Genomic DNA, 14,717 nt, shown 5'->3' on the forward strand with positions numbered 1-14,717 from the left:
GTTTGGTAAGTTTTGTTGCATTATGCTCTTAATTCTCTGTAAATATTATTCATTTGGGTTGGGGTGTTGGGGGATTCTATTGATCAGTATATGTCATCACTGTGAACTATTACTGTTGTACATAAATAAACTTTGCTTAAAAACAACCCCATTCAACATTATTCTCTAAACATTGGAGTACAAAGGCCTAGTGTACAAAATGTAAAATAATCATCTTATCATTGTGCACATAAGATGACAGCTTGAGTGCATGAGATATTTATATTTTTCACATCATGTGCATGCGCTGTGTAAAAGAATGTACTTTCTGGGTCTTCAGTGGCTCCATAGATAATGATGGCACCACTCTACAAATGTGTTTCTAAACTACCTCGGTCTCTGTCTCCAAGGCGTTGAAAGACTGTCCTCTTATGTTGATTGGAAGTGATCCAAAGTTAGTATCTTGGCTCAAAAGTCTCACATGTCCCCAATTTCATCCCCTAATGGACTCTAATGGCTCTCTGAATTTGACAAATGCTTGTTGCATTCTTCAGGACCAGAACCAGGAGTAAGTGTTGGCACTAATGGCAGTGGCAGCAGCAGCAGCGGGAGTGGCAGGACTTTGGGCCAGGAAACTAAAGCCGCAGAACCAAAACATCATAAATCATCTCGACGCAGGATGAGATGGAGCCAGATTACTGCTAAATCACAGAACTGAGAGGGTGTTTTCATAAAGACCTGAAGCAGAAAGATTCAAACATGACACTTTCTTGCACATAGAATTAAATCATCAGATATTGAAACCCATTTCACTGTTTTTGACACTGCATCAACAGAACAGTAAACTCTATAAATATAGACTGTAATAGATTATCTTATGAATGAACACAATGATCCCACATGAATAAAAACACGACACATTTGTGCATAAAGATTTATTTTTGTTGAAAATAAGTGATTCTGACGTTGCACCACTAACATATCTGGTGTGATTTAAGATAAATGAACTACACACTGAGACTGATGTTCACGTCATACAATGTAACAAGGCATTTGAATCATCTGTAAAGTGTAAAGACGAGTGTCCGCACGTACGTTTTTTTAACGACTGATTGATTCGTTGTCTCTTTGGGTGACACTGATTGTACTCCATGTCGGTGTGACGGTACGACTTCATGCACGCTGCGTCCACAGTTTTGTCATCATTTGGGATTTTCTTGGATGAATTTCCCCAAAGGTGCGGTTTCCTTTTTGAAACATTCGTACATCTTTTTCATTCATTCGTAGTTAGGCGGGCCTGCTGCGACGTTCACTCCTGGTTTGACTCCTTCACAGTGGTGTTACCTGACATCCATTCTGATACTACGTGATTGGTCTTGCACGAGTCCTAAAAGTGCAAAGAGACAAACAGAAGACCTAAAACAGGACCGATAAGACTGTTCAGCACTCTGCCATCCCTGCTCGGATCTATGGCTGGTTTCCCAAATGCATTTAGCACTATGATCCTCTTTGTTGATGGCTTTTAAAGATGGGTTTGGCACCGTGCTGCCTTTGGGAAACCTGAACAATTTGCTCCTGTTAGTCCAGAAGTTGGTGATGAAATTGGGAGTGTTGTTTTTTTTTTTCTCTTAAGGAAAAACCCCAGTGCTGAAAAATCCTCTTATCTCTGCTTCCTACAAATTAAGGTAGAAATAGTCTCAGAGTGGATTTTCCTCTTTCCATCTTCAGTCTATCTAACTAGAATTAAACTCCCCTCCCTTTCAAACACCACCCTCCTTGATATAAGCACCGACTGCTACTGCACGCTGCAGGCGGGGCAGCACGCCTCCCTCCGGTCCGGCAGGGGGCAGAAGTCCATCTGCCGCACGATCTCAGCAAACAGCTCGTCCACCATCGTCTTGCTTTTGGCCGACGTCTCCATGAAGGGGCAGCCCCAATCCTCGGCCAGCGCTTGGCCCTCGCTCGGGGACACCTCCCGCTCGTCCTCCAGATCCACCTTGTTCCCCACCAGCACCACCGGCACCTGCTGATACCTGGAAGACAAGGAAGGAATATCAGATGCTGCACGTGTGAATATCCAACCCTCCTCTCCTCCTGTTGTGTGTGTTTGTTTGATACTCTAGGAACTTCCTAAGGGAGGAAGAGGGAGAATTAATTCAGCGACAGCATGTGTGTGCGTGCATTGTTGGCCTACATACTGTATTTGTTAGAGGCTACAACAATAAGAGTTTAAAACAATGCACAATGGGACCAAAAGAGGAGGGAACCACAGCTTCCCAGGAGGCCTCCGTCTCTCCGCGGGTGTCTAATGTCAGAGGGCGGCTCCATGAGAAAACAGTCATCACCTCTTTTCCTCGCTGCTTACTCCTGGATACATTATGTTTGTGTGGCGTGCGGCCCGTCGTTTAATGGCTCCACATTTTTGTTTAAAATCGTTAGCCCTCCACTTTGCGTCGTTTCCATCACGTCTTAACGGATCAAAAGCTTTCTTCTCCAGCGTGCGGCTCATGATCCTTCAGTCCTCCTCCCTCTGAGCCATCAATACAAGGAAACCAGGCTGAGGAGAGTAATGGTATAGGTTATTGAATAATTGAATGAAGCTAATGTGCTGCTCTTGCATGGGGGGACATGAGCAGCAGAAATTACTATTTCCTTCTTAGCTTTAGCTCCTGTGTTTGAAACTTCACCTGAGATGAAGACTTTAACAGCGAGAAGAAGTATTCAAACATTCAATTTGATACATTTAAAGGATCATTTCACTCTAATCCTCCAAAATAAAAGCTGGGAATAAAGCGGAACCATTCGTCAGGGTCCACAAATCCACTTTGAGGAACATGTGATGCAGTTTAAGGACATTCCCTGCAGATGTGCTTCACATGACTACTCATGATGACTAAATCTGGCTCTGAGTGTCTTCTCTTTTTTGTTTAGTTCACTGTTTGTTCAGCTTTGGTGCATTTCTGGATTAATTCAAAGACTATAGATGTTTGCACTGGTTTCCAACACATGCTTTTGAGCCCTCATGTTTGCCGTTTTTAATCACTGACATCCTGTTTTTGGAGCTAGTAGTGACGTTATGTGGATGAAAGGGTGGAGCTAAGAAGCTTGGGGTTAGTAAACACTCAGTGATGCACTAATGCAAGCAAAGAGCTACTTTGGTTGTTAATGGTTAAAGGTCTGTCATTCTTGCAACCCAGTGAGCACTAACCACATGGATATCTGGTGGAAAACAGTTTTGGATGTCGACATTTTCTATTTTTCAATCTGAGAATCTCAGAAGATACATTTTCGTTTTATGTATTTGATGAATTGTTCATTTTGGAGATCAAAGATCATCCTCTGGAGCTTTCTGGGCCGTGTGATGTCAACTAGGGACACTCTGAAGGGACTGAATTCCTAACAGTCAAAATATTATCAGTCAATATTTATTTATAAAACGCCAAATCACAACAAACATTATCTGAAGACTGTTACAAAACATGTTCTATTATCAACAAAGACCCAACATCAAAACAGGATTAGATCCAGTCCCATTTTACAGACAGGACTCAGTCTGATCTCATCTTAATCCACCATGAGCAGAGCACTTTGCAGCATTTAGCAAGTTACAGTGGCAAGGACAAACTTCCTTTAACAGGCAGAAACCTCCAGCAGGACCAGACTCATGTTAGACACACATCTGCTGAGACGTTGTTGGAGAGAGGGATAGAGGGAGATGAAGAGAGAGAGAGATGATAGTGGGGAGACAGATAGTAGTAGTTGTAGCAGCTGGAGTTCGCGCAACTAGACGACATCATCACCTGTGTTTGTTTACATCCAGGTAGTTGAGCTTTAGAGTGTTAAGGTGGTACATTTACACTAATGAGTGGGACTTTGGACCATGAGTTGCTTTTCACAAAGTCTCAAGAACATGTTCTCACACTGCAGATTTTGTTCAGGTGTTATATATTTCATCTTGGTGAGAAGCCCTCATGTTTTCTCTGATTAAATAACTACAGAACGTCAATTACAGAGCGTATATATTCTCACAACAGGTAATGGTACAGAACGTGTAATGGCCTCCACCATCAGTCATCCCTAAGTGCATCCCCAGCCCGGCTTATTGATCTGCTGGTGCTATTGAGAAATAGGCTCTTATCTACAAATTGGTGGCCTGCTGCAGCGCTGCTCGGCCTGGAGAAGAGCTGAGGCGTGGAAAAGAGCTGGCAGACGTGCAGGAGGAGGGCGGAGGAGTGTTTGAGGAAGTGATGGAGGACTCTTGAACACCTGGCAGACCTGCAGAGATCGTACAAGCTTCAGGAGGAGAGGGAAAAAGACGGGAGAAATTCCAGATATATTTCTGCTGTCAAGTGGAGGAAACTCACTTGAAATGCCAAAGACTTCCCCCACAGCTTGACATTTCCTCCTGCAGCCACTGCACTGCTCAACACACACACACACACACACACATACACACATAGCAGCTGACCTCAGCAGGACAAGCATCTTGCATTGGCCTGTGTGTGTTTGGAGAGTCCAGAGGGTGTGAAGTGTGAACACGGAGAGCACCGTGCAGACAAACACAATCTGACAGGCTCGCAGGAGAAACTCTATATATAACTACAAAGACGGGGGGAGAGCCAGTTTCTCCAGGGTGGGGGTGCGATGGGTGTGGAGATCGCATCAAACTACCACCCCCCCTTCTCCTCCTCCTCCTTGCCAAATGAGGAGAAACTGAAACTGAACAACGCAGCAGGACGCCGAACTACCCCGTGGCTAATGACATGCTTTACTGAAGTAAATGTCAGTCAGCGTTCGGGGTTAATCACTGGAGTATGAAACCGTTTTAGGAGCGAGGGATGAATGAGTAAATGAATGACAGGTGTTTAAACGGTGAGGATCACCTGAGTGACAAACAAACAGCTTAGTGAAGCTTTAACATGTAGAACTTCACTGCTGTGGTTGATTGTTATCGCTCTAAGCAATCTGTTTCAACAAAACTACTCAGAGAGATCTGAGGTGTGCTACCTTTCCAGCATCAAACAGCAGGCAGACGAGGTGAGCAGCAGATCCTTTAAGTCCTGGAAGTTTGAGGAGGACTTGGTTGCATGATTGGATTAAGATCTGGAGAACTTGGAGACCATGTCAGCACCTTGACTTGTTGTGTTCCACCAGGCCACCTTCTTCCATCACACATCAGTGAACCGTGGCCGCCTGTGAATCTATCGCTGGTTCCCCGGTTTGAAAGTCCTGTCATTATTTCATCCATTAACCTCCACTACCCACCCAAACAGGCATGATTAGTCTGTTTTAACAACTTCCTGTGGCTGTTTTCACGCTAAAATGACCACTAGAGGTCGCCATATCACAATGCACCTAAGTATGGGTTTTACTGATCTAAATGACTTATTTTTACAGCATGAATAAATATGTGTACAGCTAATTTATTTATTCGTGAACATCGTAAGGAGGATGCATTTTTAATACTCATGAATTTTGAAGGTATAAAAGTTAGAAGTTTGGCGTAATTCGGCATATTTAGGGGCGTGGCTGCACCTTTTTGCCATCTTCATCGTCTATGTTTGATGCAGTGTCTTGTTTTCAGCCTGTTCTTCACTGCAGCTTTAACTGCACTATGCAAACAATCCCCTATCATGAGAAATATGAAGGGTGGGTCTTTATTTCAGAGTATATTTTCCTGCAGTGCTGCTACTCGTATAACTGTGAGTCCCACAAGCCTAATAAAGCACTTCCTCCTGATCATTGTGGCTTTTATACTTGGGTTACCAATGTTTATCTTCCGCCTGGAGTGTTTTTACTCCACATACTCTCTGAATTTAAAGCAGGAGAAAACAACAAACACTGCTATCTTATTCCTCGTCCAGCCTGAGAGCTGGCACCGTGCTTTACGGGAATTATCAGCACAGTTGGAAAGTGTTTGGGCTGCTTGGCTGACACTACCAGCTGTATGAATATGCAGCTTTTTGTTTTGAGAAGTCAGTGGGAGAGGAGTGGTGTTGGATTTATGGAACAGAAAACAGCAGGTGGTGGACAGCTTATGAAATCATACGCTGTGTATCACAGACGTTAAAGTCTGAATTGATTTGTAAAAACTCTTCAAAGTGCTGAGCTCCACTTTTTGAAGCCATTATCAATACGTCCATTTGTGAGAGCCACAGGTAGAGAAGCTGCATCCTCATTAATGCATCTTGAATATGTTGTGCTGATACACATTTGACCTTTGCAGCACACACTGCCATCTGCCCCTGCAGGGTGTTATTCCAACTGTTGGGAAACACAAACCCTCCCACACACACACGCCCAGAGAATCTGAATTTATAACTCACAAAAAAAAAGAAGAGGGACGAACATTTTCCACTTTGCCTAGAGGTGCTACAGCCTTATTAAAGCTACCTGCTGTGCTAAATAGCTGCAGTGATTTCACTCCGGCATGTTCACGAGCCCCACAGCACCAACAAACACATGCTAAATACAAAAGATCAGTCATGCATCTCCGACTGTGCAGCCGCCTCTTTGCTCTCCTCATCTGCTCTTAATTAGCAGACTGAGCGGCTGAGCGCTGTGACAGCCGGGCTAACGGCTAATGCACGGATCTGCTGGAGAGGTGGACATAAACATAACAGATCATACAGCGCCTACACTTTTTAACCCCCAAAGGGCGAGTCTGCTGGAGAACAAGGCTGTCACTAATGTTCCTGAGAACACAAAGAATACAAAACAACATAACCGCAAACATTCCTGTGATAAACAGACGAAGACGAGGCCTGCACTGCAGATGGGGACGAGTCTTTGGAGTGTTTGTTATGTTCAAACCCCAAGCTTAATGTCCATCTCTAATGTTTGAGCCTGGTGTCTTTATAATGCAGATACACTGACAGTATAGGCAGTGTGGGAGCTACAAGACAAGTCCTCATTAGTCTTTATTGCTTCTGTTGTTCTGTGCAGTAAATAAAGAGAGTGGGCTTTAAGTTTATTTATTTGTTTGTTTGTTTCAAGGGGAGGACTTTAATGAGTATCAGGGTGGAACCGTGGGAAAACTTCATTGTCTTCTCCATCCTGCTGATGTTTCATTTATCCCACTTATGCTCAAGTACTTTCTTCCTTGCAAACATGAGACACAAACAAAAGCCTGAATCATAAAATGTGTTGCTCACTAGTGTCTCTAGTGGTCAAAGACTTCACAAGGTCCCTTTAATGTCTAGATTTTCAACGTCTTCTGAGGATAAAGGTTCATTTTAAAGGTTTTATTTCAAGGAATGAACTTTCAACTACTTAGAAAGCTAGGTTAATTCTGCACAGACTTGAGGGCGACTTCTCAGAACCTTAGGTTACGGAAAATCTGCACCAAGGGGGACCATTTGAATCCCAGCATGTCTCAAATCTAGGCACAGATTCGTCTTTAGAAAGCTGCAAACAATCAGATGATGTCGAACGAAGCTGAGTGCAGTCCCAACACCAACAATGAGCACTTCACTGTCTCTTCTTAACTCACATTTTAAACCGAGCCGGCCGCTTTAACGTATCTCTCCTTCCTGATGGCGAACACTAAAAGCCTGAGGTCAGGAAGTTGCTTTGTGCCTGCACCAAAGTGCCCCCTGGGATACGTAGTTTTGGTCTCCCACTCAGCCAGGCGTGATGCTCACCTCCTGCTATTAGACACAGCATCAGTGCAGCGTGAAAACACAGCTCTGCTGCTTTGAACCGTCTTCCTCCTCTCGGGCAAACACAACCACAAACCTTTACATGCGAGCCAGGAGATTATTAGATTGTGAGGAGGGCTACATCCAGATGTTGTTTTCAAAGATAGCAACAAATACAAGCTTTATTTTGTTTGTCTGAGAGGCACCTCGGTCCACGGAGGGTCTGCGGAGGGGAAAGTATGTCAGAGACAGCGTGTTCCAGCTTAAACATGCATCAATTATGCACATATGGAACGAGAAGCACAAAACTGCATCATGGCAGAGTGTCTGGTACAGATATCCTCAAATAGCCTCTCTACTGGGACAAACAAATTAAAGGGATAGTTCACCTTTTTATTGGGTTGAATAAGGGTACTTAGGAAAAGTCTGTGGTGACTTTAAGGTCAAGTCTACGCTCCGTTTGGAGTATTTTCACCACGTTATAGGCATACTTCTCTCTTCTATAAGCTATTGAAGGAACGAAGTTGCACTATAGGAGATTTCTTAAGGCTATGTAGAACATTTAAAACAAATGAAATATATATTTTGTTTTGGAGGTGCCTCTTTATGAGGTTAAATATGCCCTGAATGCTCACAACAGAAGCTCCTGTCTTAGGGCCTGTCTCCACTAACAGCACCTTTTGCTGTAGCAGCTCCTAGGTTCTAAACAAAGGGGAGTGGAATGAGCCCTACCTTGAAGTCTTGTTGCCCACCCTTGGTGCTACTCTGGAAACTGTCACTGCACTATTTCAGGTTTTGTGCATTAAATGTTCAGGAACCAGCTAGCTTGAAGTCTTAAAGCTAATCTAAGCTAAGTGGCAACTAGCATCAATTAAATATTTACAGTTGAGGCATGAGAGTGGTATCAATCTTCTGGTCTAACTCTAAGTGTATTTCCCATCATGTCTGATTATTACTCCGCTCTAAGTGTATTTCCTGCCTCCCTCACTGCTTATAAATGTACGTCAACACAATGAAACTGATTTGTGTACTATCACAGCAAGGGGCCGATGGTTTCGCAGCACCTGCACCCCGCAGAGCAGTCCAAGTATATAGGATTATTTCCCATGATTCCCCCACAGAGAGTCCTGCATAAGCATTCTGGTTTATATGACTCCCTAATGGAGGCCTGATGTCTTCTTGGCTTCCAACCCAACACAATCCCATTAAGTTCTGGTGAGTGGGCACATACTATATCTCCGTGTGGTGCTCGCTGCTGCTGCTGCTGCTGGCTCAGCGAGAAGTTTGGGCGGAGGGAGGCAGATCTCCTGGAGACAGCTAATGTAGACCAGGAGAGGGGTTTTTGCTTGTTTTATATATAAAACTGGACACCCAGTGGAGGTCTGCAAGTGTTTAAAGGATCAACAAAGTCTGTCCTTAGATAAACTGTTCTCTGAGAGGCAATTAAATGAGTCGTGCACGCTGTGGTTTATCATAATACACAGAAAGAGCGACTCAAGGGGTGAAGAAATGAAGCCTGAACACCATCTTTAAACATCATTAAGTTTGACAAAGGATTTGTTGGCCTGGAGGAAAAAAGTGATCAGTTCTTATTGGATGGCTAAATGACAGCGGACGCCATGATGGAATCCGGACTCAACCTAACTTTTGGTCAACATGGACACAGACAAAGAGGTGGAGTTAAGGCGGGCATTCAGCCTCCTGGCAAAAAATCTTCATTGTGCTACATCAGCCAACTTAGCCACGCCCCCAATTATGCAAATATGTGTCTTAACATTTGGGTTAGCAGTCCAAACCATGGACAGAACAACAGCTACGCCAAGTGAAGCCAAAAGCTTCAGAGCTCCCCCTGCTGACTGGTTGCAGTACAGGTCATTGAGCTTTCCATAACTGTGAGTGTCAAGAATCTGCTCTGATGTGGACTTGACCCACCTGAGGCAGCTTTGATGTTTCAATAGGCGAGTTAGAGGTGTGTTTTGGTTAGCAGACGGGCGTGGCATCCGTCAGATACCAGATCACTCATGCACAAAATATATCAAGGCGGTATTTTGGGAGGATTATGAAAAGTCAGCGATCCAGACCTTCTCTGTGTTCAATTTCTAGAAGAAAATGTTCATGCTAAAGGTGCATAAAACATCAATTTTTGGCCTCTTTTAACTCCAAGTTCATCAGCTAACAGTTTCTGCTCTGGTTTAAAAAGAAATATTCCTGGGTTTTTGTTTCTGTGAGGATTTAAGAGCGCTTGACTCAGTTGCAGCTTTGGACATACAGTAAGAATCCCTGCCTCAGACCCATGGCAGTGTAAAATAACAGTATGAAATATTCATAGCTGTACACTCGAGGACAGCTGTGGCTGCTGCAGTGGAGGCAGCTGGTTGGGTGGCGGCTGTCTGGAGGAGCCGGCTTTCAACCCATCCTGGTTTTAATTCTCATTTCAAAGGAGTTCCCTCGTGCACTGACTCGCCCCTGCTGTGCCGCGTCAGCCGTGACGCTCTGCAGCTCGGCGTGACGTCTGAGCGACGGGAGCATTCAGTTCACTCCGGGGATGGAGGTGAGAGAGCTGCACCAACTACACAGGTTCAATTATGGATCGTTATTACACAATATGCTGTTGGATAAATAAAAGGTGCTACTGCTTTCTAAATGTTACTGTACAGCGAGAAATGCATCAAGTGTGGTTTCCTTTCTTTGCCAAAGTTAGAGGTTACAAGGTTTTTCTTTATTCATGAGAAGTCTATTTCTACTTTTGACCTATATTTTGATCCGATCTCGATGTTTAAACACGGAGAATTCTAGCATAAGACTTTGAATATGCTCCATAGTTTGGTTCTGAACTCACTGACTGCATTCAATTTACCAGTTTTGAGACGTATTTTGCTCTTGTTTTAATTTTACTCCACTCAGGGGGAAGAAAAGAAGATTTTTCTAAACTTAAGGCCCCGCCTCTTAAGGCCTAGATTTTAAAAACTCCCTTAAAGGAATGAGAGACTTAATGGCCCTTAATACCAACTGGAAGGTTAGAAATTTGCAGTTCTCCAAGTGTCCACTAGAGGATGGCTCCAAAAGCCAAAGAAGCCTCCTTCACATCCATGCACCCGTCTTCTTCCAACTATCCTCGACCGGGTTGCAGACACAGAAGTCTAAACAAGGCGCCCCTCCTCTGGGATTCTGTTCCCAGGCCAGATCTGTCCTGGGGTCTCCTCCCAGAAGGATGCACCCTGATCTGATGCCAGAACCACTTCAACCGGCTCCTCCAATAAGGCGACCACCATTGTCAGGCCTCATGATGCCTCTATGTACATGTTTAATAACTCGAGTCCTTCAGCTGCATCCTTTATTCATACATCATGTGCTTTTGTTCTGACGTGGCATCAAACTCCTCCATATAATCTATTCAGGCCTTGTTTTAACTCTGGACTTCATCAGGATCATTAAACAAATGAAGTGAGGCTCCCAGCCAGAAACAGCAGGATGTCACTTCTAAAAGGAGAGATCACACTTTTCCTCCCAGCCTTGAGAGACGAGCTCAGCGGACGTGTTGAGCGGTGATCAAAAGCTGTCCAGAGTAAGTCACGTGTGAGATACGGCGAGAGGTCAGCTGGTGGATATACGAGAAGCGAGACGCAGATGGAGCGCCTTATGAGGAACATATGAGGGGGTGCGGCTTCTCACGGAGGCGCTGGAGGAATCCTGGGCCTGATTTGGAGTTGATCACTTCGACGTGTTGTTTTAGGAGTGATTTAGGAAAGTTAAAGGGCCTGAAGGCGGCTCCAGGGGGAACTCCGGCAGCCTCACACATGATGTAATAATCATAGAGGGTATGAAAAATGGACGTAGTATTTGTGATGGTGGTGCCGTATTGGAAATGCTGAAACATGTTCATTTCTGCTGTAAAGATCGTCTTCTTTGAATGGGTGTGTATGTGGTTTCTGGTGTTTCTGCAGCCAGCCTCTAGTGGACGCTCGTGGAACTGCAGTTTTTAGCCCTTCCGCATGGGCTTCATATTTTAAGACCGGAGAGTGCCGCTTGGTAATAACCTCAATAAATGTATGACACAATAAAAGCTCATTAAGGAGAAAGTTATAAGTCGAATCGGATGTGTAGGACATTATTTGCTAATCGAAATACCGATATTAGGCGCTGGTGATACGATATGTATGCCATTTGGATACATCGTCCCATCCCTGATTAATAGAGGTTTAATTTCTTATTTTATTTTGTTATAAATTAATAAAGAGAAGTGTCTTTATCACAAAGCATTCAACTTTTGGTGTCAGAGGAGCCCAAAAAGGCCAAAAACCAAACTAATGACCCCCTTCTGCTTCATTTAGACAACAAAGGAGCTTCATATAATAAAATGCACTATGACTCACCGTTTCACCCTGATGATCTGGTCCCTCATGGGCTTGATGTCCTGAAAACTTTGCTGGTTGACCAGACTGTAGACCAGGATGAAGCCCTGGCCGTTCCTGATGTAAAGGTCCCTCATTGAAGCGAACTGCTCGGTCCCGGCTGTGTCCAGGATCTCCAGCACCGAGGGAGAGGAGTCCACCTCGATCTCCTTCCTGTAGAAATCTTCAATGGTCGGGTCGTACTTCTCTATGAATGTCCCGGTGACAAACTGGACCGTCAGGGCGGACTTCCCCACCCCGCCGCTGCCGAGCACCACCACCTTATACTCCCGCATCGCGCTCCTGTGGATGCATGCAGAGAACAAAGTCTACAGCAGCGGATAGAGGAGACGCATCCCCAGGACTCTGTCTACACTACAGCCATGACACAGGCACAGATCACAATAAAGGAGATGCTCCTGCAGCTGTAAAGGCGAGCACACTGACAGGATGCTGGAGCATTGAGCCCTGAGATACAAAGCCACAGCCTCTACTGAAATATTCCCACGCTATCTTGCAGGGACACCATTCCAGAGGCATCCATAATGCAATAAGGCGTCGGTGTGGTAAAAATAAGATTGGCTATTATTAGAAACATCTTTTTATGCGCCGGCAAAACAGAAGGCTAGCACTACATTTCTCTGCACAGTGGGGTACAGTCGAGTTAAAGGCAAAGAGCCTGTTTATCCCTAAGAAGGCTTCAGTGCTGGGAATCCACGCCTCTAGAGTCGGTGCATCCACTGGATGTTGCTGTTTCCTGAAATGTATGGAGGGTGATTAGTGCCACAGAGAAATGGGATGGGACAAAGCAACCCTTCTTAGCCCTAATATGGGGGAAATTATTTTAAAAAGTGGAGGAAGATTGCTACCGATGTGGAAACACTCGCTGGTTCTGTTTTGAAGCCGTAAATCTGACATTCTTGACCAAACTTGAATGCACCCGAAATGTACAAGTAAACGGAATTAAATCAATGATTTGACTTTGAAATGTCTTTAGATTTTGGCCTATTTTCATTCTGTATTTATTGCCTTTATTGATAGGACAGCTGAGGAGAGACAGGACATGTTTTTGTGGCTGCCTCACTTCAAGCCGAGCGATCGGACATCCATTTACAGTCTATGGGGAAGACATGCAGCAAATGCTAAACCTAACCATGATTGGGATGCTAGTTTTACACTTTGAAAAATGGACGGCTTTCTGTACAAGAAAACCTTTGATAAAACATAAGTATAAAACCGAACAGATCGATGTTTTAAAGAAGACTTAAACAAGCAAATGCCTGCAATGAAATCTGACTTTCTTTGTAACAAAGAATGAGAGAATTTGAGGATGTAGCATCTCTGTATTAAATGCAGCTGCATTCTTTCTATTTGCCAGCAGGGGGCGGCTGCAAAGTGAGGAGATTACTGTACTTCTACATAATTTATCACCCTCTGCGGACATTTCCCTAATGAGTTTACGGGCTCAATCTTCAGTTTCAAGTCTTCTCAAACACAGCACAGGGTTTCCTTTGTTAATTCTAGTCCTATAAAAGTCAAATAGAGGATATGGCAGAGTGTGCTTTAGGGTGTGGTACCTTTTTTTGATAGTGAAGTTGTTGCCAAAGTGGAATCTCAGGTGTAGAAATGAGGCTGCAGCTGCCAGTGGTGATAGAAGAAGCCAAGAAACTGCAGTTCCTTGAGTGTCCACTTGAGGCTGTCCCCGAAAAGCTCAGAAAGGCCCATTAACACAGCAGGAATACGCATTTACAGACTGCTACAAAAAAATTTACATGATAGTGATTGTCCTGCTCATCCACACTGTATGGGGGGTGAAGAGTTATGCTTTAATATTAAGGGCGTGGCTGAGTTGAAGAGAAGGCACAAAAACATAAGACCTGAAAAGTCACACATGAAGCTTCAAAACCACCACCTGACACCACTGCGTGTAACACTCACCCCCGTTGTGGTCCGCCCAGTCTCTCTGCTGTCTGCATGGCCCTACCTACTTCACATATGAAACCAGGTTAGCACACTTATGACTCTACAGTGGTATTAACAACCCCTCATATGCAAGTTTTTTCCAAAGTTCAAAAAATGCTCCACTGCAGTAACAGGAAACGACAGAACACAACAAATGAAGGAGTTTGTTTGCTCCACTCTGCGACCTTATCATCGTTTCTATCCTGAGTGGTGTGAACGTCGTAACTCTGCAAACACTGAGGCCTTCTTTTAATGACATGTTTGTGTATTTGTTCTTGCAGAGCTGTAAGCATCAACAGCATTAAAAGCCTGCAGGGTACATTAGCCTGTAATCTGTTTATTTATGTGCGGGCGGCGTTTCTAAAAGTGGACACACAAGGGGGTCTCTGAGGGAGCAAAGGCGTTAAAAGTCAGAGGATGTTTAGTCTCTTTTATAATCCCAGAAGACGCACTTTTACACGACATTAAGAAGAAATCCAGCCCAACATTAGTCATTTGATTTTCTTTATTTCTTTCTTTCAATAGATTTTACACTATCCTGCTGGAACCAAAGAAACATCTGACTATAGAAACATAAAATAGCACAAAATATATGCAAAAGAATACATTTAAAAATGATTACATTGAAACTATAAATCCAATGAGGGTCTTCTTGTCAATTTACTTTGTTGTTAGGGTACACTGCGAAAAAATGATGGCACAGGCAGTCATGCTTCCTAACCTGCAGTCTCCAGTGTAGCGCCAT

The 14,717-nt window shown here is 44.0% G+C and overlaps 2 protein-coding genes across 4 annotated transcripts in view; both read right to left on the bottom strand.

The window, feature by feature from the left end:
- Positions 1–899: 899 nt before the first annotated feature.
- LOC117808006 (ras-related protein Rap-2a-like) lies at positions 900–13,694 on the bottom strand. The gene is made up of 3 exons (XM_034677411.1): positions 13,588–13,694; positions 11,993–12,313; positions 900–2,012 (listed from the first exon to the last, which is right to left on the bottom strand). Exons 2-3 carry the CDS (start codon positions 12,304–12,306, stop codon positions 1,775–1,777), a joined length of 552 nt encoding a protein of 183 aa, XP_034533302.1. The 5' UTR covers positions 12,307–12,313; positions 13,588–13,694; the 3' UTR covers positions 900–1,774.
- The window catches only part of mbnl2 (muscleblind-like splicing regulator 2), a 68,476-nt gene continuing 67,407 nt past the window's right edge, over positions 13,649–14,717 (bottom strand). The window contains exons 12-13 of one of the 3 annotated variants that reach the window (XM_034677389.1): positions 13,949–13,997; positions 13,649–13,763 (exon numbers count right to left, since the gene is read on the bottom strand). In XM_034677389.1, the coding sequence (XP_034533280.1) occupies positions 13,991–13,997 (7 nt within the window). In that variant the 3' untranslated portion in view covers positions 13,649–13,763; positions 13,949–13,990. Of the gene's footprint in view, positions 13,998–14,717 lie in introns of all 3 variants that reach the window. The other 2 variants (XM_034677400.1, XM_034677384.1) reach the window with 2 other exon arrangements.

The sequence above is a fragment of the Notolabrus celidotus genome, chromosome 24 (genome assembly GCF_009762535.1).
Source record: "Notolabrus celidotus isolate fNotCel1 chromosome 24, fNotCel1.pri, whole genome shotgun sequence".
In the NCBI taxonomy this organism is placed as follows: domain Eukaryota; kingdom Metazoa; phylum Chordata; class Actinopteri; order Labriformes; family Labridae; genus Notolabrus; species Notolabrus celidotus.

Excerpts from the sequence above, each read along its gene's own strand:
- LOC117808006 (XM_034677411.1), bottom strand. The coding sequence starts at position 12,306 with ATGCGGGAGTATAAGGTGGTGGTGCTCGGCAGCGGCGGGGTGGGGAAG. Across the intron at positions 2,013-11,992 it reads CAGATCATCAGGGTGAAACG|GTATCAGCAGGTGCCGGTGG; the intron begins GTGAGTCATAGT and ends CTTGTCTTCCAG.